The sequence below is a fragment of the Macrosteles quadrilineatus genome, unplaced genomic scaffold, assembly GCF_028750875.1.
Source record: "Macrosteles quadrilineatus isolate MER2022 unplaced genomic scaffold, UCM_ALF_1.0 Scaffold_6__1_contigs__length_79288215, whole genome shotgun sequence".
Lineage (NCBI taxonomy): Eukaryota > Metazoa > Arthropoda > Insecta > Hemiptera > Cicadellidae > Macrosteles > Macrosteles quadrilineatus.
In genome coordinates this window covers 44,173,431-44,198,086 of record NW_026542599.1, presented here as the reverse complement: position 1 = coordinate 44,198,086, position 24,656 = coordinate 44,173,431, and the positions used below count along the sequence as shown (strand labels likewise).

At 34.5% G+C, this 24,656-nt stretch overlaps 2 protein-coding genes across 2 annotated transcripts in view; one reads left to right on the top strand and one right to left on the bottom strand.

The window, feature by feature from the left end:
- Positions 1-13,105, bottom strand: part of LOC128997495 (short stature homeobox protein 2-like) — a 33,460-nt gene extending 20,355 nt beyond the window's left edge. The window contains exon 1 of the mRNA XM_054423133.1: positions 12,901-13,105. Coding sequence (XP_054279108.1) covers positions 12,901-13,105 — 205 coding nt within the window. The remainder of the gene's footprint in view (positions 1-12,900) is intronic.
- An 8,912-nt stretch (positions 13,106-22,017) lies between these two features.
- On the top strand, positions 22,018-23,835 carry LOC128997494 (acrosomal protein SP-10-like). Its single transcript, XM_054423132.1, has 2 exons — positions 22,018-22,335; positions 23,815-23,835. Exons 1-2 carry the CDS (start codon positions 22,018-22,020, stop codon positions 23,833-23,835), a joined length of 339 nt encoding a protein of 112 aa, XP_054279107.1.
- The last annotated feature ends 821 nt before the right edge of the window (positions 23,836-24,656 follow it).

The window sequence follows — 24,656 nt, the reverse complement described above, 5'->3', positions numbered from 1 at the left end:
ATAACACAGAACAAGTAAGTATCAAAATTAAACTTTTACGGCCAAAATTTAGCGTACGCAGCCAACGAAATAAAGAATTCAAGTTAAAATTACTACAAGTATTTTACATTTAAAGGTTTCGTAATACAGTAAAGTTAAATAGACACCTTCTAGTGATGAAATGCACTATTTTGTATTGTTTTACTACCTTACACAAACATCTGTTACTTTTATATTTAGTGTTCGCGGCCAACGAAATAAAGAATTCAAGTTCAAATTACTACAAGTATTTTACATATAAATGTTTCGTAATACAGTACTGTTAAATAGGTACCCTCTAGCGATGAAATGCACTATTTTTTATTGTTTAACTACTGTACACGAACATCTGTTACATATTTAGTGTTCGCGGCCTAAGAAATAATGAATTCAAGTTCAAATAACTGCAAGTAGTCCAGGAGCTGAGGGGGGTTGAGCATGCATGAAAGTAGTACGCAATGTTATTGCTGATTATTGTAATATGGACTGTGGTGATCAAAATTACGTATGTCGCCTATTTCAAAAGTGGTCGATAAGGTGGGGGGGAGGGGGCAAACATGGCGGTTTGCGCTATGCGTTAAAACGCTGATAGTTCGAAAACGGTAAGAGATAGAACATCGGTTAAAACGTCGTTGTAATCCTAAAAATGTGGACAACAATAATGGTCATTGGGTCCGAGGTCGTATCTCTATAAATAAACAACTTATTGTATAAAATATGTAAAAATGGACTTTTCGTGTAGATTTTTTACCGAAAGTAGAATTAATTTGTGAGTGTCGCAAAGAAGTAATATCAAATATCTTTGCTGATAGTTGTAATATGGACTGTGGTGATACAAAATACGCATGTGGCCTACTTTTCAGGTGGTCGAGAACTTGGGGGGAGGGGGGCAAAGATGGCGGAACGCGCTATACATCGAAATGACTGTAGCTCGAGAACGGTACGAGATAGGACATCGGTTAAAACGTAGTTTTAATCCATAAAATATTACCAATAGAAAAGGTCATTGGGTAAAAAGTCGTATCTTAACTAATAAAAAAGTTATAACAATAATAAGTTTAACAAAATCTACATCGTACAGCTATTTCTTTCGAAAATCGTATGGATTGTTGATAAATAATAGTGTAATTACTTAATTACTTGGCTAAATATTAACTAGATGCATTTTCTTATAAGAAAAAAATATGTTATTACGAATACATATGGTTTAAAATGTAAAACACGGCCTCTAAACGCCTTGGGGTTCGTCCGTTAGGTTGCGTTATAATTGCTGCTGTTTTTAAAATAATGATTGCTTGTATTTTGTATTTCATTATACACTGAATATATAAATGAAATAATGATAAATAAATAATCAAACTAATAAGATAATAATTAAATATGAAATATAATATATAGTAGTTTAATTCCATTGTAAATATAAACACCATAAACTTTAAATTTCTTGACCGCTCTCATGCATTAATTATATATAGATGTATATACATTTGTATCAAAGAAAATATTTACAATTTTTTATTTGTATTACAGGTGCTAAGAGAAATTAAAAAGGTACCTATTTAAATTCAACAAATAATATGAACAACCAGTGTAATTGTTATGGATAGAATGAAGAGATTTGCCGTATTTTTTATTATAAGGTATTTACTTTTGTAGTAATGTTTTTTATTTCATATAACTGTATTAAATAAGAATCTGTTACATAATCATATTGTAATAACCTACAACATTATAATAATTAAAATTGGATTTGTAGTGGTAGTCTGTATTATGCATTTGATTGCGGCGAAACCCCAAGTATTATACGTAGTTTGGAGGCCGTGTTTTAAATTTTAAACCAAATGTATTCGTAATAATATATTTTTTTCTTATAAGAAAATGCATCTAGTTAATATTTAGCAGAGTAATTAAGTAATTACACTATTATTTATCAACAATCCATACGATTTTCGAAAAAAATAGCTGTACGATGTACATTTTGTTAAACTTATTATTGTTATAACTTTTTTATTAGTTAAGATACGACTTTTTACCCAATGACCTTTTCTATTGGTAATATTTTATGGATTAAAATTACGTTTTAACCGATGTCCTATCTCGTACCGTTCTCGAGCTACAGTCATTTCGATGTATAGCGCGTTCCGCCATCTTTGCCCCCCTCCCCCCAAGTTCTCGACCACCTGAAAAGTAGGCGACATGCGTATTTTGTATCACCACAGTTCATATTACAACTATCAGCAAAGATATTTGATATTACTTCTTTGCGACACTCACAAATTAATTCTACATTCGGTAAAAAATCTACACGAAAAGTCCATTTTTACATATTTTATACAATAAGTTGTTTATTTATAGAGATACGACCTCGGACCCAATGACCATTATTGTTGTCCACATTTTTAGAATTACAACGACGTTTTAACCGATGTTCTATCTTTTACCGTTTTCGAACTATCAGCGTTTTAACGCATAGCGCAAACCACCATGTTTGCCCCCTCCCCCCCACCTTATCGACCACTTTTGAAATAGGCGACATACGTAATTTTGATCACCACAGTCCATATTACAATAATCAGCAATAACATTGCGTACTACTTTCATGCATGCTCAACCCCCCTCAGCTCCTGGACTAAAGTATTTTACATTTAAATTTGTCATAATACAGTACTAAAAACCACTATCATATACAGTATTAAAAGAAGCATAAAAGATTTATTATATGTAGTAAGAATTTGCGTATTTTTTAATCTAAAATTTTGAAACAAAAATAGGTTTATTTGGGGCGGATATCCATCACCCGTAGACACCATCACTTTCTGAGTCGTTAATGCCAAAGATTACAGCAGTATTCTAATACAATAGTAATGTATTTCCTAGAAGGTTGGCTCCAATGCTATTTGCCCTGTTTCCTGTGTCGACGACCCTGTCCACCACCCCACAGGTATTTCCGGGAGATTCCTGGGATTTAGTGGGTAAAGCGCAAGCTCAGGTCAGGTACCTACTCCCGAGAAACCTACCCTTTACACCACATAATAGGGGCAGCCCAGGCCGAGTCAGGGGCAGCGCAGGCCGAAAGTCCGTTTCCCCAATTTAAGAGGATTCTACCCGGCAGCCTGTGTTTCTGTTCAGGATGGCGGATTATATGGATTGAAATATAGTTCCGGATTGAAAATGCCTTTATTGTAAAAGCTATCAACATTCTGAAACTAGTTTTTCAATTACTTTTGTGCTCATAACATATCAGAGCTTGCAATGGATGGGGACAATTAATTTTTTACTATTTTAGAAGTTAAAATCACATTTGAAAGACGAATTTACAGATTTTCAAAACTATTTTGTAAATGCTTAAATAAACAATAACGAAGTTTCAGTTCATCCAATGTATGGTTTGTATATTAGAGAATATTTTACAATTTATTTCAACTCCATAGACACTTTAATAATGCTACGAGGTTTTTTTTGTAGGACCATGTTTACGCGGTAGCTGGCCGGATAATATTATATTATATGTTATTTTTGTATCATATCATTTAGTTTGAAACAGCATGATAATATAACACAAATTCAGCATTCTGATTGAGATGGTAGTTCGGCCGCTTACCTGCGCGCTAATGCTAAACCAATGCTGGAGGAGGTCGCTTATAGTTTGTGTATTGTCATAACTAACACCGATTATTTATCTATATAAATAAAATTAGAGTTTTGTCTGTACATTGCTCAGAATCATAAATTTTTAGGTTATTTTTACGTTTTATACATTAAAGAAGCCGAAACAAGTCTCATCTAAATTTCTGTCTGTCTGTCTTTCCCTTTGTCTGTAACACTCAAGATGGCATTTTACGCAATCTTCTCCAGGGAAACGAGAGCACCTATCAAGATCCAAGTCGTTTAATGTATTTACTGGATTGGTGAGAGTGTCTTTAGCCATTAAAATATGGTCTCACTACTTTGTAAATAAAATTACGGAAGTTCAAAAATGCAGTTTTGTGTGATTTTTTAAAGTTTTCGTCCAATTTTTATCACATAATCATCTATGAAATAACGAACAGCTGTTCGGATCAAGATTATTTTTTCTAGCTGTCACTGATATGTTTACAAATGTTGTTTACAAATACCGCAACCATTTTCGATCGCGTTTTGAAAGCGAATCTCAACGAAGTGAGATTAAAAACGTATTTCTTACATAACGGATTTAATTAATCGCAAGTTCAATAATATAGTGTAATAGTGTAACCGTAAATGAAATTAATTAACTAGGTATCATCCAGGTCAGGAACCAGAAATTCTTTAGTGTATGAAATTGTTCTTGAGTTTTGATAACAAGAAAGAAGACCTTGAATCAGTGTTGTATACGGGTGGGAAACTTAAATTTAATAACGATCGTCGCCAATAGCTTAGAAACAAGATTTCCACTCAGTGACGGCGCTTCAATGGCGGTTGTGTAAAATGTAAAGTAAAAAAATCACAACTGCAGAAGGTGATTGTAACAGAGGTTTACGGATGATGCTAAACTCGATTTTCCAATGTGTCACTTTCTGTTCCTACCATTGACTATATATTATATAGTCAATCGTTCCTACTCACCGTGTGATGCAATCGCTGGACCATACAGCCAATAGGCAAATAGTCCATCTCTTGGGTACGTACGCCTAGCCAATTATTCATAACAACCTTTTTGACGACGATCCTTGATGCCGGTACTTTTTCCTAAGATACACGGCCTACCTACTTAAGAAATAAAATTACAAACGTCCAAAAACCCAACGTTGTGTGATTTTTATCACATTACCTTCTAATGTTAATGGATAGCCTATACCAATCATTGTTTAGAGAATACGTAATCTGTTAAATAACAAAACAGTTGTTTGTATAAGGTTGTTTCTTTTTTTTAACTGACACCGATAAGTTTACATTAAAAAATGTTTATAAAAGAAGCAATTAATGGTAAATAACTTTGACTGCCAATAACCTTTTACGAAAAAATCCAAAACCAAGAGATCAATATCCTCGGGACTTGATTAACGCATACAGTTGGTCGGATGTACTACACTTCTTAACTGTAAACGTTGGTTTTTGGTACTGATTTCCCTTAGAACCGTTGGTAGCAACAAGAATAATTTTTACGTACTACAACATGATTGTAATTTACAAATTAGTTATCGTTGGTGTTGCACCTTATTTATTACAGGCGTATTCAATTTAACTGTATAAGTTTTGCTTTTTCTGTCTGGATTCCAAAATGTTAGTTTATGCTAAGAAAACGATAGGCTAACGCATTTTAGTAAAACTCAGTAAACCATCATGAATTGTTTAAACGCTTTACGTTGTTTATGCATCAATAGTTCGTGGCCTATTTTGGTAATTTTTATTATAAATTACCAATCTAAATTGTCTATAGTAGGCCTACTTCATTTCATAAAGTAAGCCGTCATTTCGACAGCATTACGGGTCATCTTCGGTCCAAGCAAATATAAATTGTTATGATAAAATTTGATGACATTAACAAAGATTTCAAATACTAATTTTATATGTACTTTGTTATGCTTAAAGCGTAGCGAATTCCCTAATTAAGTTCTGGATTTGTGTGTGTATGTCTGTTGGTAACGCATTAATGTCCTTTATTTCTCAGTATTTCACGGAAAGGACAAGCGCACCTTGATAATGAAAAATGTCAACCCGAATAAAATGTTAAATTGTGAGGTTAATGTAGTACCTTATATACTTTTAACCATTGTGGAAAGTAACTTTCAGGCCTACCTTAGGGCTATGCCTCATAGATCTATAAAGCATTTTTTTAGTTTAATCATTGGATTTAACATATGGACCAACATGATCTGGGTGACATTTAATTGCGAAGCATTTGTTTTGCCTTGTGCTTGAAACTGTCAGATACTGTATTTGCGAAGGTTTATCTATAATTGTTTTGCCAGCATATCTGAAAATATTAAAATCAACTGCTGTTCTTAATATAAGAAGGTTTCAACTGGCTACGATAAGATCCCCGTGCGTAGAACGGGCACACAGCTAGTTATTTATATAAGTCTACCAGCCAACTCCAACATTTTAAGTTTGCTTTAGTACAATACAATTTGGTTTAACAAACAGCTGGGTTTACATTCGGCATATGTAACGCTGTTGAGTCAGTATCATAGATGTAAATACAGTAATCTACATAGTTCGTTGATCAAGAGTACTATATAAAAAGAACTAGCAGAGTACCCGTCCTTCGTACGGGGTTGGCGTTTAAGTATTAAATGCTTATTGCAGTTAAGAGGGTTCCCTACCCCCATTGAAAAACGTCAGAAAACCGCTTCGCGCGGTATCATATAGCGATTCTAGTTTTAACATTTAAATTGTGAACCAAACACCATTTTGTACATAAAGAGTGGTTATACTAAGTTTGCTTTTTAAAAAATGTCTATGCTTACGCAATCAAGGGCAACGACTTGTCAAAGTTAGTGAACTTTAACTGTAAAGTTCACTAACTTTGACAAGTCGTTGCCCTTGATTGCGTAAGCATAGACATTTTTTAAAAAGCAAACTTAGTATAACCACTCTTTATGTACAAAATGGTGTTTGGTTCACAATTTAAATGTTAAAACTAGAATCGCTATATGATACCGCGCGAAGCGGTTTTCTGACGTTTTTCAATGGGGGTAGGGAACCCTCTTAAGTTATACTCGTGCTTTGCGTTTGCAATGAGAGAGGACACGGTTAAACACCCCTAAACAATAAAAAAGTTAAATTCTCATTTTCACAGCTTTTTGTTGCTAGTTGGTTCAAATTAGATGTTGTTATACCCTGTTGGCAAACATCATAACTTTTTAATGCTATTTAATATCATAGAGCCAACTTGTTTAGTTAGAACAGCTGACAAAATTATATAATTCCTTTTGAATATGAATACCCATAAGGTTAACATGGAAAACCCCAGAGCCACTGGGGCAGAGCCCGAAAGGATTTTTGAGATAAGAATAGGTTTATATGTTAATCGAGAATGTGAGCTACCATCATGCCAAATTTCAGCCCAATCCGACCAGTAGTTAATGCGTGATTGAACTTCAAACAAACACACAATACAAACTTTCACATTTATAATGTTAGTAAGATGAATTGGCAATTTAATCTACTATTATAATAATGCAGTTTTAAATCTTTGTACGACGAAACCTAAAGTTTGACTGGGCCGATTCTATTAATATTAATTAATAGGTCTTTGAAAAGCTAACTCTCTCTATATTTGCAAATAAAATTATAAAAGTCTTTTTTTGTTAAGATTTATGGAAAAAAATTAAAAACCACTTTCCTTAAAAATACTCTGTAAACGGGGGTTTCACGTTTTTGTTAAATGAAAATTTTGGCTGCCTTAATTGAGTTGAATTTTGGGTGCCTTATTTTCATGAAATGAATAGTAGTGATTTGTAGGAAATTTATTTAATAGCCTAGTAGTGTTTAACGCCGGACACCTGGACCCATAAGATAACAAGGCAGACAGCTAATTAATTCGCGTTGTATTCGTTTAAAATTAAATTTATGAAAATACATCTATTAAAAGATTAAAAATAAAACATATAGAATTGAAAACCAAAACAATATAAATTGGAAAATTATTTCTGTACATTTAAAGTGGAGTCAATATTTTTCCTACAGTTACCTAACAATGTACAAGTTCTCTCACTGATTTGAGAAAGCAAAGTGGCCAATTCGCTCATCAGTGAGACAATGTTAACATTGTCTCACTCTAATTACTTTGTCTCACTCCAGATTTGCAACGTGAAGGCACGAAATAGTGAGCGCGTAACATGCAGGCAACGTCGTATGCGCGCGAAATACGTTGGCAGCACTGGCTGTAAATCAGCTGGTCAGCTGTTGTACTGTTGTATTTGTCACTTCACATTAAATGTTATGTTAAAAGTTCACTTTTGTGTAAATATAGGTTATGTTTCTTCACCAATTTATTTGTTTTATGGTAACTGTAGGAAAAGTATAATGTGCAACTCGAGTTCAAAGTACAATTGCCTCACTCGAGAAACCATTCCTCACTCGCCTACGGCTCGTGAGTAAGGATTTCTCTCGAGTGAGTCAATTGCTCACTTTTCTCACTAGTTGCACAAATCTATATAATTAATACGCTACACGAAAGTTTGTCGGTTGAACTCCTCCGCCATTTCTTAACCGATTTTATCCATTGACGTCTCATTGGAAAGAGCGTGTCGCGTAGATTTGCAAACTGACCTTACATTTTTGAAAAAGTCCCTTGGACTCTGCCCCAGTGGCTTTGAAAGTTCCCATGTTATTCTTATGAAGAATATAATTGTTTACATTTTGATCAGCTGTATAATTTTATTGCTGTTATTTACTTTTCAAATCAATGAAACACATTGAGTACATTTATTTACTATTTGAGTTTGTGTAAACATAACCCCCAAGACGGATCGTGTTAGTATGGTTGTATCTTAAATTTGTATATTTATCGTTGTTTTGTTGCTATGATGGATTGTGTTAGCATGATTGTAACTTAAATTTGTGCATTTATCGTTGTTTTGTGTAGCTATAATTTGTTTATTATTTGTTGTTTATTTCTTTTAAATGTCTCCGACGCAACGAAACATAGACAGGAGGCGCAATCGTGATAACGACCGCAGCTACAGAACAGTGGCGCGTAATAGGCTTAATAGTAATAGGCTTTAAGGCTGCTTACTCCACAGTCTGAACCTGAACCTGGGCAACTTCAACTATTTGGTTACAAGTGTGCCCTAACACTACCCCAAAACGACTTTTCGTTCTCAATTGGCCCTCTATTAATGACCTGTGTTGCCTGTACATCGAGGCTTTTTGAGAAGGAGAGAACCGTCCGGAATGCTTTAGGTTTATCAATACACAGGGTCTGAGTTAAACAACGGTAATATTTGAGTTGACTCTTTTAAGCTCATTGTAAATATGACTGTCATTCAATCTGAAATAACTCCTGTAATACTTTGTAATTGCTCGAATTCGAGCAACATGTACACTAGTAACTATTAATAGCCCAGTAACCAAGCTGTCTTTCAGCTGTAACAACAACACTACTTATACGTTGCCTTGCCACTTCGAAGGCCGCGGCCCGGAGCTTCATGCATAGTATGCACCAACTGATCAAATGGAACAGCTGATTGTTGCATTTCCTTGATTTTTCTTTGTTTACATTTGTGGAAGCATACGTACTATTTTCTAGAGACCGTTGTATTTAACCACAACGAACAGGCTCTGTTGCTAATTATACTATATTATGTAGCCTACTCGCATCAGTTTAAACAACCAAAAATTAACTCAGGTATTTTTTTAAATTAATACGATACATTCTGTGTGCTTTATCCCAGGGGCAGCTACGTGCTGCTTATCTTTTATTCTAGAATTTGATACTTTATTTACGGCAAAAACATTCATATCTTTTTGTAAAACTTGAAGCCTTTTTGACATGCGTTTCATGTGTGGTTGTGTTAGAGGTGTTGGCAAAATGTTTAACTCATTTTAAATTGTTTTTGTAATTGGCATTAACTTAGTTTAAATTTCTTAAAACTAAGCTTAGTGGTATTGATTTGCTACAGCTTTTTATTTTGCTTAATTGAATTGATCAAAAGGCCCACAGCTAAACCTTAAGCAGTTAACTTTTGTTTCTAACACTATTGGTGAATGTGTTACTTTTACCTGAACACCCGTTTCATTTAAAGCTAAAAATATAGCCACTATGGAATGAGTGAAGTGACACTTAGAGTTTACGTAGAGTATAAATTAGCTGTTTGTAAATAAATATTTTTTATGTTTTACTAGCAGCGATACCCGGCGTTGTCCTAGTCAGAATACAATGGATAGTATTGGTTATAAAGAATCACTTTAAAGCTACAATTGAATCAACGTATACTTTATTTGAAAATATTTTACATATAGTATCACTCTGTTCATATTAGCTGGAGTTACTTTCCATACAGCACATATTTGCAGTTTCATCGTCGCAATACTTAAACGCAACGCATGATGTTTTGAGATGTTTCGAAAAATCAGAGAAGGCTAGAGTATTTTATGCTGATTTTATGTGACATATGAATTTGAAGAGAAAATTTGCGAATAAAAGAGTCGCTTTATCCTCTCCCGCGCTATTTTCCGTCGCAAAACAAGGTAAAGAAACTAAATGAAACAAAAAATCATTTTTGTTGAACATATAGCAAATTTAAGCTGCTATAACTAGTCAATGAAGTTGAAGAATACAGTATAAAGAATGCAATTATCTGCATAAACTCAAATGGAAAATGTGGTTAAAACGAATGCACTCTTTTTTCATGAGTCATGATGTTAAAATTCAAAATCATACCACTACTTAAATTAATAACAAGTACAAGGAACACGAAAATACTCAAGATGAAAATATTTGTTCACCACACTATGATGTTTTTAGCAGTTTTACAAACGTTAATTGGAGGCTAAAGCTACGTATTGCTACGTAGTTTAGCATTATTAACCATATTTAGTGGGATTGCATACTTGAACATTCTACCATGATTACACTCGAATAGAGTAACTTAAAAAGAATGAAATTATATTCAATGAAAAATTCTCATGAAATCAAATATATACGATATCAATACTTGCTTACAAAATATTTATTTAAATTAGTCAACATCGGCGCATAAGGTCCGGTCTCAAAAGGCTTCGCTCGCTTTGCTCAATAACTTCAATCTGCAAAGATAGCATAGCACAAATAAAGCGCACAGGAATAAATCCAATACAATTTTGTAAGATTAGTAGGTCAATTCAATGTGGTTTAGGCTAATTATTTTTTTGAATTTTACGAAAGTAAAACAGCTATTATTTTAGATACGGTATTTACCTCTTGCTTTTACTAAGGATTTTGAGCTAACAAAAATAATCACCGTAAACAATTTGTGAAATATAAAAACTGTGGTGAAAGTTTACGCCTTGAAAACGACCAGAAGCTCTAAAACTCAATATAGATACTGTACTGAATATACATCCTCTATGTTTCAAATACAAGCAAGATAAATATATTGAACTGTAGTGTTATTGGCATTTTATGAATATTCTTGGTTTAATTTGTAAAGTTTGTTTAATTCTGTGCGTTAATCTTGTAATCAAGAAATAATATCTGCACCTAAACGCATTAAAATAATTTTCTCCAGCCAATTCAAGGGTTCGAAATATAAAAGAGGATATTATGGCTTAATGTTCCCTTGGTAATTATTGATCGTAGTTCTTTAATTGTTTTTTTGTTTATATTTTTAACTGCATTTGTTTTGTTGAACTAGTTTATATTTTGTTTTATAAATAGCTAAGTATTATAAATAAGCTAAGCAGATATTATTTCTTGTAATCAAGAAATAATATCTGCACCTAAACGCATTAAAATAATTTTCTCCAGCCAATTCAAGGGTTCGAAATATAAAAGAGGATATTATGGCTTAATGTTCCCTTATTAATTATTGATCGTTGTTCTTTAATTGATTTTTTATATTTTTAACTGCATTTGTTTTGTTGAACTAGTTTATATTTTGTTTTATAAATAGCTAAGTCTACCGCACATATAGGACGAGAATTAAATAGCTCACATTGCTATTATACATATGTTAGTTATTCTTTCCATCGTTGATGTATTTCACTTTTAATATGTGTCAGTGTATCACGTATTCATAACTATTCATGATTCATAGTTGTTAATGAACTTTTCATAGAAATCTTAACAACTTTAACTCAAGCCATGGTATTGGATCACCCTTATTTAGCGTACCCTTTAGAAACAGATCAAAACTAATTTAAAAGCAAATTTAAACCAAATTTAGAGTAAAAATACAATTTAAATGTGATTACAGTTAAAAGTGTTTATGTATTAGTGGTGGTAATAGCCGTGAGCCTACTAAATGTGTCTTACAATATGTAGAATAAGTAATCAAAAGTGTATTTCTGTCAGTCAACATTTCGTATTTTCATATAAAAAGTAACTTACAACTACATAGCCTGGGTACATGATAAAGTTTACACTTGTCAAAAATAAAATTACTATAATTACTAGAGCTCGCCCCGTGGTCGAAATCTCGACCAAATGTAACCAACATGGCAACCAATAAGGCCCAAGTTAATTTTTAAAGACTTTAAATTAATTTGATGGGCTTATTTTTTAGCATATTTTAGTTTATAAATTGATTCTGCATATCTACAGGCAAATGTATTTCTAACAGTATACGTAGATTTTCCCGGCAATGCACAGGAGCTGAGAAAAAAAGGTTTTCAATAAACACGCTAGTCTATTATTATATAGAATTAGCCCCATGTTAAATCTCCATCGGAAATGTGGATTTTCCATTTTTGACCCAATTATCATTAATATTCTCAAAATACAAATAAAACCTGCACATATAATATGACCAACAACCTTATTTTGGTACAACCCGAGTGTAGTTCGGTCCAGTAGTATGGTCAGGCTAGCGGTCATAAGTTTAGCAAAAGTTTTTAATATATAAGACGTAAAAACCAAAACAAATGGATACAACACAGATCAAACAGAAAAGGCTCTGAAATGTAAATGGATTTCTATTATTCGCTAACCGCATATATTTTGGGTACTAAAACAAAATCAGTTTATTTCATGTATATAATTTAGATACTTAAATTTTAAATTGTAAAATGAAAGTATACAGATGCAAACAATACTATTCAGCGACCATGTTCTATTCAAACCCTCGTCAGAACATGATGATTTTTAAAACTGGGCCCAGCTTTCCCTGATCACTGGGCACATAGCTTTCCCTGATAAGCTATGTAAAACATGTGTTTTGTAAGGAAATGCGCTCAAATTCTGTTCTACAAATTTCAGACTACAATCACACAACTCACCTTCGTCCTCTGGTGCGGCTGGCGGGGTGTTCGGCGTGGCGGAGGGTGGAGGAGAACAGGGTGGAGACCTCGAGTCCTCAGGGTCCACGACGGGGGAGGCAGAACCTCTAGAGCTAGCTCCCGAACCACCGGACCCAGGCCACAGCTCAGACCTGGCCTCGGCAGCGTCGAACTGCTTGGACACGAACTGAGTCAGCTGTTCCATCATTGGAGGGAAGGCATGGAGTATTTTTGGAGGGAAAACACAGCTAGGCTTCTCAGGGATTAGATGATGTATTGAACAAAACTTGAAAGTTATGATTTGAGGACAGATCTTTTTGGTTATTTTGGATACTACTCAGATAGTGTAGAATAAAATGTACACTACTACTTTGTTGTGTTTATTTGATTGTTTGGACCTGTTGAGTGCCGACTCAAACAGTAAATGAGTATTAATTCAACCGCTAGAAATCTGTCGCATTCGCAACGTTGTCAACGATGTCGTTGAACGGTTCTTCGAAATCGCATACTTATTTTATTTTCTTCTTCCACAAAAATATTAGGTTTACTTTACTACACGCCTACTTCTGCCAAAATATCGGTTATTTATTCCTACCAATACATCATAACTGTTATTATCCTTGGGAGTCTATCTAGTGGGAAATAATTAACACAAGACAAAACTCACAAACTCGTCACCGCACAATGAAACTCACCAACGACAGTGAGACCGACACTTTCAAAGTGGGCAATAATCACTTGGTGGCAAACTCATTCGTCATGATAGCAACCCCGGCCGTCGCCATGGCAACCGCGCGCGCACCCCTAGCCCCGCCTTCGCTTCCCATTGGTCCGACACTCCATTACAATTATTAAGCTTTATTTACACCCCTCAACGCCATATATCCGTCGTTGAAGTTGTCTCGACTGAATGATTGATCCGTTATCCAGTTCTGTCCCAATTAATGCAGCGCTAAAACGCGTAATCAAATAAGCCCTGATTAACTATCATTACCGTATAATCGCGTGTATTCGATAGTTTCATCCGGTGTTCCGCGTCGATAGCGTTGATTATCGCCACGATTAAATTGTGATTTACGTTGCAATGTTTCATGATGTCGTTGCTATGGCGTTCGCATGTATAGGGGTGGGATTGAGACGGTTATGTTTGGATTTCAACAGCACAAACTGTTGTTATGGTTTGTAGCATGTCCACTCATCATAGTTTGCTTGTATAGTGTATATTGATAGAGATTGTGGACCATAAAATAGATGGTAATCCAAACTTAAGGGATACGACGATTGTTTTTGACTGTATGAACTGGTATGAACCATTAATTTTTACTATACTCTGAAATTGTACAATTTATTTGAGTAATGCTCTAATACTTAAACTAATGAATTTCACTCATCAGCATGTTTCTGTAAAGTGAACGCAACCTATGTATTTTTAACTTGGTAGAACAGTCAAAAATTATACATTTCGATTGGACAATTTATTAAAGTAAACGAATGACTGAATTTGTTTTCAAAATCAAAATTGTTTCCGAAAAACGCTTACTTGGTATAGACTTTTTCTTAATTACAGTAACTATTCATTAAAGTTAACACTAGGTTAAATCCATATTATTTGTGCGTTGCTGTAATGTCGTTTACTATGAAACTGTTTTGTTGTTGTGAAGACACACCTGTGAAGACCACATTATCTAGCAATTAATTGTATTCTTTTGTTCTTTTATTTGATTAAATGTTTAAAATTTTTCAATGGGTATTATAATAGTTAAAGATTGCAATCAAACTTGCTGAAAGGAATTTTTCACATCTTTATTTGTGATATGTATGATATACAATGGCTATACTTTATATAATAAAAAAAACATTCATTGACTGATAATAACCAATAATTGACTTTACTGTTGACTGTTGAAATGGTTTGTTATACAATAATAATATTATGACGAACAGTTCAAAACATTTTTCACCAACACGAAGTAGATTAACTGGCAAACGAGCTTTGCTTGTCCACAACTTCATACATTAATGTTTATAAACAACTCTAGGGACTAGTTACTTTCAATATAGATACAATTCCCGTTTTAAGTTGTAGTCAGTTTTAGAATAAAAACGAACTTGCTGCTAAAAGTTCAGTTAAAAAATACATAAACTCGCTTTTGAATTATCTGCCTAAATAAAAGAAAGACTTATTGAGCTTTATTATTTTTTTGTAAGAACAATTCACTCACAACCTTTAAGCATAGTTTTTAGTGTTAACTTAATTATATTTACGTTTTTTTGTGAACAAATAGAACTAATAAAATAAATTGTTATAAACAAGATTTCTCTGAGGCGGGTAGTTATGTTTTCACAACCCCACAGTTTGTCCGTTCCAAGTATTTTCAGTCCGTTGTTTTTCTATCTAGGTTACTCAAGTCCTGGGTTACTCCTATGGTAATTTTGTTTGTCTTTGTACTGTAATTGTGTTATACTGTATATGTTTTGAGCCATGCATCCAAGTAATTAACTGGATGGATGTATGCGGTAATTGTATGAATAGACAAATGGTTTCATGGATGCGTGGATGGATAAATCTTTTTTTATAATTTTATTCGGACTATTTACCACAACTTCCGTTGTATCTGAGGTGCTGCCTATTATTCCCCGTCTCAGTCCCATAAGTTGACCTCAACTAGCCTCATACATTCATACAAGACTAGGGTGGACCCTGGCCAAGGAAGGGTGAGACACATCTTTCCTCCCACTCCCCTCTCTCTGTCCACTCTGCCTAATCTACTGTGGACGATAGGTTTTTGATTTCATTAGTCGTATGAGTCAATTGCTCGTTTCAGAAACAGTTGTAGTCAAAGTCTGTGGTGAACTGTTCGAGTTTACTATTGGGTTTGGGAAGAAGTAGTTGTTTAAAGTCAGGTAAAATATACAGTGCTGCCTTACTTGAGTATTTTACAGTTTGGGAAGTTTTATTAGTTTTGTATTTCAAGGTTTGGGCCGTTTCTAGGTTAGACCTGGCACCAAGTTCAATAGCGTTTCCCTATAAACCGACTCATTCATCGGACAGAATATAAGTTAATTAATGTACTAAAATTCATTGTTTGACTCGCAAATCTGCAACAATGATTTATTTAAATACATAAATTCTTTGTCAGCAGTACCATGCAGTACTGAAAGTAATGAAAATGGTGCCATGAGTTTTTGAGGAGAGATATTTCAGGTGTGTTTGAACATTGAGAAAATATGTATCTCCATACTTATGGATTGATGCATTAACTAATATAAATTACTCAAACAGCGCCACCTGTTTTCATTTGCCGGTTCGACTTCAGTACAATACAGTAATTTCAATATTGAATTCATTTTAAATTTAATTGCACAAAATAGTAAGGGATAAACTTTGATTTTACTGAGCTACCTCGAAGCCAGTAATACTCGTACTCAACGCATCGTTTTATGTACATACTAATGCAAAGTTTTGATAGTGAATTCAAAGGGTACAATACCTAGTCTTTCTCAATATGACTTAAAACGTATACAAATGCCATTACCATAAATTTATAAACACTTAACGCCTTTAAATGTCAGATATATTATGGGCGGTTTTAGGACCCACCGATGGTAAAATTTACGCTGTAAAAAATAAATTATGAATAAAGTTGACAGTCGAATAAACAACGGCGGCCATGACAAATGGTGATCACGACTAAACACTGTTCAGGGCGCAGCAGACGACGATTATGCAAAGTAATATCTAGGAGGCGCGGGGCGGCGATAAAGGCGCGAAAACTCACTAATGTGGCGGTAAATCTTGGTAACAACACAACAGCGACATTTTCAGTTGAGATTGCTCCATTTTTACTGTCATTTAGGGCCATTCTATACGAGAATGTTTCCAGGCGTTTACGGGGCTCCTCAAGAGCCACACATGGTTAGAATGCAAGGCTTCTATCTTGAAGGGCCGGGTTCAAATCACGTCAATCAAATGTCTTAATTTACTAAAGTGGTGGCTCGAAACCCACCTAAAGTAGTATGCTTACTTATAAAGTAATAAGGATACGTCTCTATAGGTGATGAGTTGTCTGTATACAGATATTCCTTAACGATGAGTCATAAGATAATAGTTACGATCGTATTAATTACAACACAATATACTACAGGGTGACCAAAAATGTACTCATCATTTAATGACAATTAATTATTATTTATTAGTTGTGTATTACACTATCTTAAAACAAAACTAAGATTCCACCATTGTTTTTTACATATTCCATTCATCTTTGCATGTTTTCAACCAATCCTGAACATTGGTGTGGAGTGATGTCCATTAAAACAGAAGTTAAATTATAAGCAGTCCAGTTTTGATGAGTACCTTTTTTGGGGCCACCCTTGTTTTCGTTTCTGTTAAAAGTATGGAAATAAGCTATTGTTTCAAATTAAACTACAACGTAAAATAAAATAAATAAAACATCAAGAAGTCTACTTCCAATGGCACTTTTTTGCTTAGTCTTAAAAGGAAGAATAATGACATATTTGTGGTTCAAACCATTTAAGTACAGTATATCCAAACGAGAATTTAGCGATGTGCTACAAAACGTTTGGCCTCTAAGGTCGGGCATTACAAGTCAAGTGTCCAGTAACTAGATTGTCTATGAGTAAGAGGCCACAGACCCCCATACGTCTTCATTTGGCCCACAACCCCTACTGACCCCTCGCCGGGCAAGGGGCCCTGAATGGGACTAGTTACAAATCTGTTCGACTACAGTACCAGCTCTCTAGCTCTCTAGGTTAAGTGTGTGTGATTTAACGAATCGAAACCTAACCGAAACAAATCGAATCGTTGAGTTGAATTGATGTAAAAACATTCAAAAGGTTTTAGACGTGTTGATAGGTCAGTGGTTTGCGTAGAGTGTTTGTGAATATAAAGCTAATCAATGTGTTGTTAGTTAATCAATATGTGTTGATGTGCTACTAGCCCAATTGTAGATGATGTTAATGATTCATAGAGTCGATTTGATAGTACATAGTGAATTAATAGCAAATATAGCTAAAGATGTTATTAAATTAAATTAGAAATCTGTTAGGTGTGTTGTTGACGAAATAGTAGGCATAGAATGTTCATGATTTTATTGAGCCAATCAAATCAAAACTGATACAATATTTGAACTAAACAAAACTGTTCAGTGGTGTTGCTTGCGATGAATTTTATGATTTAGGGATAATTGATATTGAATCGATTTTAATAAAAACAAATGTAATAGAAGCCAATAAAACTGAGTTGTTTTCCAGTATTGTATTATTTTCATTTTTGTCCGGTTTGTGTACTCGTTATGCTACAGCTAATTTTAAACCACGAGTTATCAGGTCCAAAATATCAAGGTACCAGTTTCCATGAAATTTAAATCATTAGTTGCACCTATCTGGACACGGGAAATAAAGAAACAGCTGTAGTATTTGCAACCACACGGATCGTTTCAATGAATGTGACAGGATAAAAAAAAAATCCTACAGTCACCCGACAAAGTGGGCTTCCTTGCACAGATTATAGTACAGAGCCTTGCCTCACTTTGGCGCACAGTTTTTACACACCAGTATTCCAGTCAAACTAAACAGCGTGCTTTTATATGCACGTAATCTGAGTCCGCTTAAAAATAAGTTAGCAACACTTTTTTAAAGGATATTACGACTTCGATCAGCTGGTACAGCCTTTCCCATTTCGTTCAATGTTTGGATTTAACCTAACCTAAAAACGTGTTGTACAGTGTCTGAAAGCCAGTTATTTATATGATTTATAGTAACTGTAGGAAAAATATAATGTGTAACACTAGTGCAAACTGCCTTTGCTGCACTCGATAAACTTTCCACACTCGCCTTCGGCTCGTGCGTAAATATTTCTCTAACAACACAAGTAACTATTCAACGACCTATAAGCTCTTACACCATAATTCACAAAATATAATAGAATATTTAGTTATATTAAGTTTAATAATTCAGAGAAAATAGAAATTGACCTTATAAAGCACCTAGATATTACAATTTTTAATCATTCAATACAGCTTCTAGAAACTATAAGCATAATATTTTTTTACATTTTAGGACAGCTCTGAATGGTATGGCGGGAAAATACGTATTTGTAATAACTTCTTGCTTTGGGAAAAAATAAAACGCGAGTCACACTAGAGAAAGACCCGTAGGTGATTTTACATACTCCAATACTACACTTTGCCATGGTTAAACATATGAACAAACCATCACAAACATTTCTTTTATAAATGTTTTACATCTTAACTCGCAAACACAACTTCGTGTCATAAAAACTACGAACATTTACATTCGAAATAATTCGAGTCAAGTAAATAATCATTAACAACCCCACTCGGAAAACCGCCGGAGAAAAAAACTACGCGATAAAAAACTGGGGTTATAATCAGGTTAGGCGCGACGCGGCGAAGCGAAATCTCCAGTGATCGAATAACAGCATTAGTTAAGCGGCGAACGATAAACAAACGTCGTCGTTTAACTAACCGTGTGATGCGATTATCTGGGGTTTTAATTGTGCGGGTTCTGCGCCGCCTCATCTACTTTCGGCGGGAATCTGCATAAGTTTTGGCGCCAGAGGTGACGTGTCAGCTGATTGAGACAGCGTGGAGTGGAGCTGGTGCAAATTGTGTTACGATTTGGTTAGATACGAGGATTAAAAAATTAGTTTGTTAAGGTTGAATCACTGCGATTGTTGTATTGTGTGTTCGTTTCTGGGTCGAAGGTAGATGCTTGACCTCTTCTCCGATACAATTAGAAACAGAGATTAACATTATTCCAATTATTTGGTATCTCCAAAGTACCTTTTGTGAGGATCCTGAAACAAGTCAAGTTCTTTTTGGTTATTCAAAACTGGACACAGCTACATTTTATTATTGGGATCTTCATTAATGGTCCTGACCACAGAAACGCTTGGTCTAAAACTTTACACGCAGTACGTAGAAAAGTACGCGGATTTCTTCGAAACATGTTTAAGCTGTGTTGGTTTTATTGTGTACCAAGTTGTATGGCCTCTTTACGTTTGGTTTTCATGAGGAATCCAGTTTTCAGAGTTAAGCTTTTACTTCACCAATGCGGCAATGCACACATGTAGTTTTCTTAGGGGAAAATCTAAACCCCTTCAAATAGCCCTTGATTAATGTAAACAGTTTAATTCATAATCAACAATTAAACCTTTTACTGTAGGTTACTCGTGAAGTATAGAACCAAGTCATTTGTGTTAATAGTCGTAGTAGCATTGGAATAAAGAATAACTAAGATACTAACTGTAACTAATTAGAATTAGAATTACAGTATTTTGAACTATTTGAATCATCTTTTTAATACTTTTCATTGAAATGGCGACCATACATAGTAGGTATTTTAAGCCAAGTATGAATGGAGATGAGTGTAGAATGAGTGGCGCGATCTTGTAGTCTTGTTAGTGACTAAGGCCGACATTGCTTAGACACAGCTGTTAATTAAATAGCCCAAACAGCTAATGGCAACTAAGGGACCTACAGTTTATAGTGGGATCCGAACCACATTTTTCCTTGGTATATACGAATTGGTCTAATTATCAGGATAGTACTGCGGATAGTCGTAGTACTCACTCGTGCGGACGTTAATCCACACGAGGGAGTATCGCATCCACAGTGTATGCCTATAAATATCCACAATTCGTGACCTCCTAGTAGCTGGATTACAGGACGACGCCACCCGTCCCAGTGCCATCGTCCAAATGTGCTGTACACACGCCGATTTTAGACGACTGACACATCTTCGACACGCCAACTCTGTAGCATCCTGTATTTTTATTACAATAAACAACTCTATCATTGTAGGAAAAATAACAGATAAAATACTATAATTGCAATGGTAACAGACTCAACGTTGACCGGCTGCAGCTTGTCTACTATAGGTAATGTGTCTACTGCAAAATTCAACGTCGATAATTATATTCTAATTTGTGTTTCTTTTATTTTATTTTACACATTTCATGTTACATAAACAACTGCATAAAACATGAAGACTTCATCTGCAGTTCCATCGACCCCAAAACTGTCAAGACATTGGTAGTGCAGTTTGTCATCCCTCCCTTGGCCGAGGTCCACCCTAGTCTTGCATGAGGCTAGTTGAGGTCAACTGTGGAGTTTAGTTATGGGTCTGAGACGAAGAATAAGTGGACAGCACCCCTGATATAGCTCTACTTGAGGGTAAATTATATTCAAACAAAACACTAACAGCTTCGTTGCATATTTAGGGTTACAGTGAAGTTGTAAATGTTGTGCAATATTAAATAGAGGGAGTTGTGTAGTTCAATAAATTGAAACTGAAATGTAATGTAAACAGAAATGTGTCGGCGTTTTACTTACAATCGTTAAACGCCGACACATTTCTGTATTCATTGTTGACTTTTTCCTCCTCAAGATTCGTTTAGAATTTATGGTCGTCAGCTACAGTGAGGTTGTGTAACGTTCCAGGTCTTAAAAAGTATATTTTAAATTGCTTTTTATTTTGATAGAACATCCAAAAGAGAAATAGATAGAGAATAATAAACATTGTCAAGATTAAACACCATGACGTTCAACAAACATTCAACCAAAGACAGTTGTACTGGTAAATATTCATGCTGTGAGATAAACAAATCAAACAACCAATAATTGACGTTTCTTGATTGACTGTAGAATCCCATCAGATTTCTCCCTCCAATTTGGCTGCCAATACAGTATTAATATTGGCTTCGAGTAGTGCAAAATCTTTCATGTTGGTTATGTCTGAGCAAGCTTTATGTTTCTCCATTATTTTAGGTTAGATTTTACTATATGTACCTGTATTCTTTGACTTTATACCAACAATAGTTTGCAGATATGCTCTTTGCGTCCGTGCTACAAGTATCCAGCATTAAACATCAAGAGTTTTAATTTCTTTTTCACTACAAACGGTCAGTAATATAATACAATCAATATTGTCCGTATAGGTCATACTTTTTCCACACACAATGCCTACAGACCAGTGTAGGTAAATGTTAGGTTTTCACTCACTGTTTGGTGAGCACTTAGTTGGTGAGCACATAGTTGGTGAGCATGGTTGGTAAGCACATGGTTGGTGAGCATGGTTAGTGAGCATACGGTTGGTGAGCACATGTTGTGTGAGCTTATGGTTGATGAGCATATGGTTAGTGAGTACACGGTTGGTGAGCACATGGTTGATGAGCATATGGTTAGTGAGCATACGGTTGGTGAGCACATGTTTGGTGAGCTAATGGTTGATGAGCATATGGTTAGTGAGTATACGGTTGGTGAGCACATGGTTGATGAGCAAATGGTTGTTGAGCACATGTTTGGGGAGCGCATGGTTGGGGAGCACATGGTTGGGGAGCACATGTTTGGTGAGCACATGGTTGGTGAGCACATGGTTGGGGAGCATATGGTTGGCGAGCACATGGCATGGAAAAATACATGGTTATATCACAGTAATTCGTTATTTCTTTTCCTCTTTCTGCGGACACCTTGTATTTAGTTAAATTATTATTATAGTCGTTGAATAACGTTAAACAAAATACAGTAGCCCTCAAAACGCTTTCTACATAGAACCTTTGTTTATTTGGAACCATAACTGATGATTGCCTCCTGCTGATCTATAAAAATGATAAATCTTTAAGAGGGTTCGTTAATCCATGCAAATGTATGGTTAAATAGCGGATGAGAAAATATAGCCACGGGAAGGTTTCAGATAGATTTTTATTACTATAGTAGACCTTACCTCCTAATTTTGGGAACTAAAAATCGATCTTGGGGTTTTCCAGCAAATATATTTAAAAAAAGAACACTGCGAATTGGATATTTGCTTGCTTATATCAAAAACCAATCTTTTTGTTTTTGGTTGTATATTTGACTATCCAATAATTAATAGTAGTATGAAAGTACATGTAGTGTGACGCGAACACGTTACAGTTTGCAATATGTTTTTCTTTCAACTTAACTTGGTCAAAAATCTATTGATTAAAGCCCTAAGTTATATATACTTAAAAAATAGCCAATCAGATTGTACTACGGGGTAAAAAATTTACTTGCAGCTCAAAATATCCAGAGTTGACATTAAAACAATTCCATCGTCGTCTAATTTAATTACGTTACTGACGATTAATGCATTGTGGTTTAAAAATATTTAAAAAATTGTTAATGTTAACGAGCTATTTTAAACGTGTACAAGCAAACTATATCAAAGGACTTTCGACTTAAAATATTTCTTGCAAAACTCAAGTAAAGAAAACTATACAGAACCTAATAAGAAGCCAGGAAAGTCGTTATATTTACCTTGTAATTCTGAAAATCAAGTTTCGCTGTTAAACTAATTGTTTAATTCGCAACGTTCTCGTGTTCAGTCCAAATTTAGTTACGTAATGAATTTCGTCAGTAAACATCTCTGTAACGACCCAACTCCGCCAACTGTCTGTTCCTGTAAGTTGTCATGGATCTTCTTTGCTGGTTTGTTAATAAGTGACAAAAATAACTTATAAAAGTTGAAATCGGATTTAAAATCACCGAAATTAAAGTTGGTAAAGATAATATAATTTTTATAGTCTCAATCAATATTAGAAAACGTATATGTTCCAACAATGAATTTATACTAAATATTCTACTACTGTAAGTACAATACAACATTAGTTCAACTGTTGCACAATACTGTTTTTTTTTTTATGGTTTTCAATGTTAGATTTCTTTCTTTGACTATCCAGTAGCTCATGGTTTCTTTATATTGGAAATACTCATTTTCTGATATTTGTATTGATTACATATCTCACTATAATTTCTGTTCATCAATGTGACGTTGTTAATTTTGTATTAATGATTACTGTGACACTAATATTTATTTTTTAGAATTAATTAAATTGTTTTTTTTCTCTAGACTGGAGCGGCGACCTTGTGATTACTAGACAAGAACTTTTATTTAAACTCGGCTACGGTACCCAACCTACCCGTGGGATGAGTAGTCTCCTTGCAGTGAGTACTTAAGACAAGTTAAAACATACGAGTAACAATTCAACTTCCATTAACGAAAAACTCCGTAATTAGTCTGTATGAATAATTAAACCTTTCCAATTCAACAACTCCACTTCAGTTGTAAATCTTCACCAAGTTTAATTAATTGCCTCTATCAGCCGTGATTCAAGAACAGAGCGCTCAGAGCGGCAATCATCTTAATTAAACAATCTTCCCTTGGCAATCGAATAATTACAATGGAGTAATTAGTCAAGTATTGTTAATTTTAGAAGCAAATTATACTTTGACGCTCAAGAAATAAATTGCTAGAGGTGTTGCTTGATGTCGGATTTACTTAAGAACCATGGTATTCACAATGTGCATTTATTTAAATAAATATCCGAAAATGTTATTTCACTTTCGGCTATTTTGTATATACAAAATAGCCGAAAGTGAAATAACATATGTGCACTGACATATGTCAGTGCAGTTATACTTTCTAATATCTATCTATCTATCTATCTATCTAATAAATTGCTATCCAAATATTATAGCTACAAGAGTTATACAACCTATTTCGACAAATTTATACATACTCAAAACTTTTGGACAGGTATTAAGAAAACTCCACTGAACAACGTGAGAACGTTCTGATGCGGGGCATATACTGTGACTGACAGACAACACGTTAAATTACGTTAACCAACTTTCGATGGTGTTGCTGCTCAAAATTCGATGGTGTTTCCTATTCAAAGCAGATTATGGCTG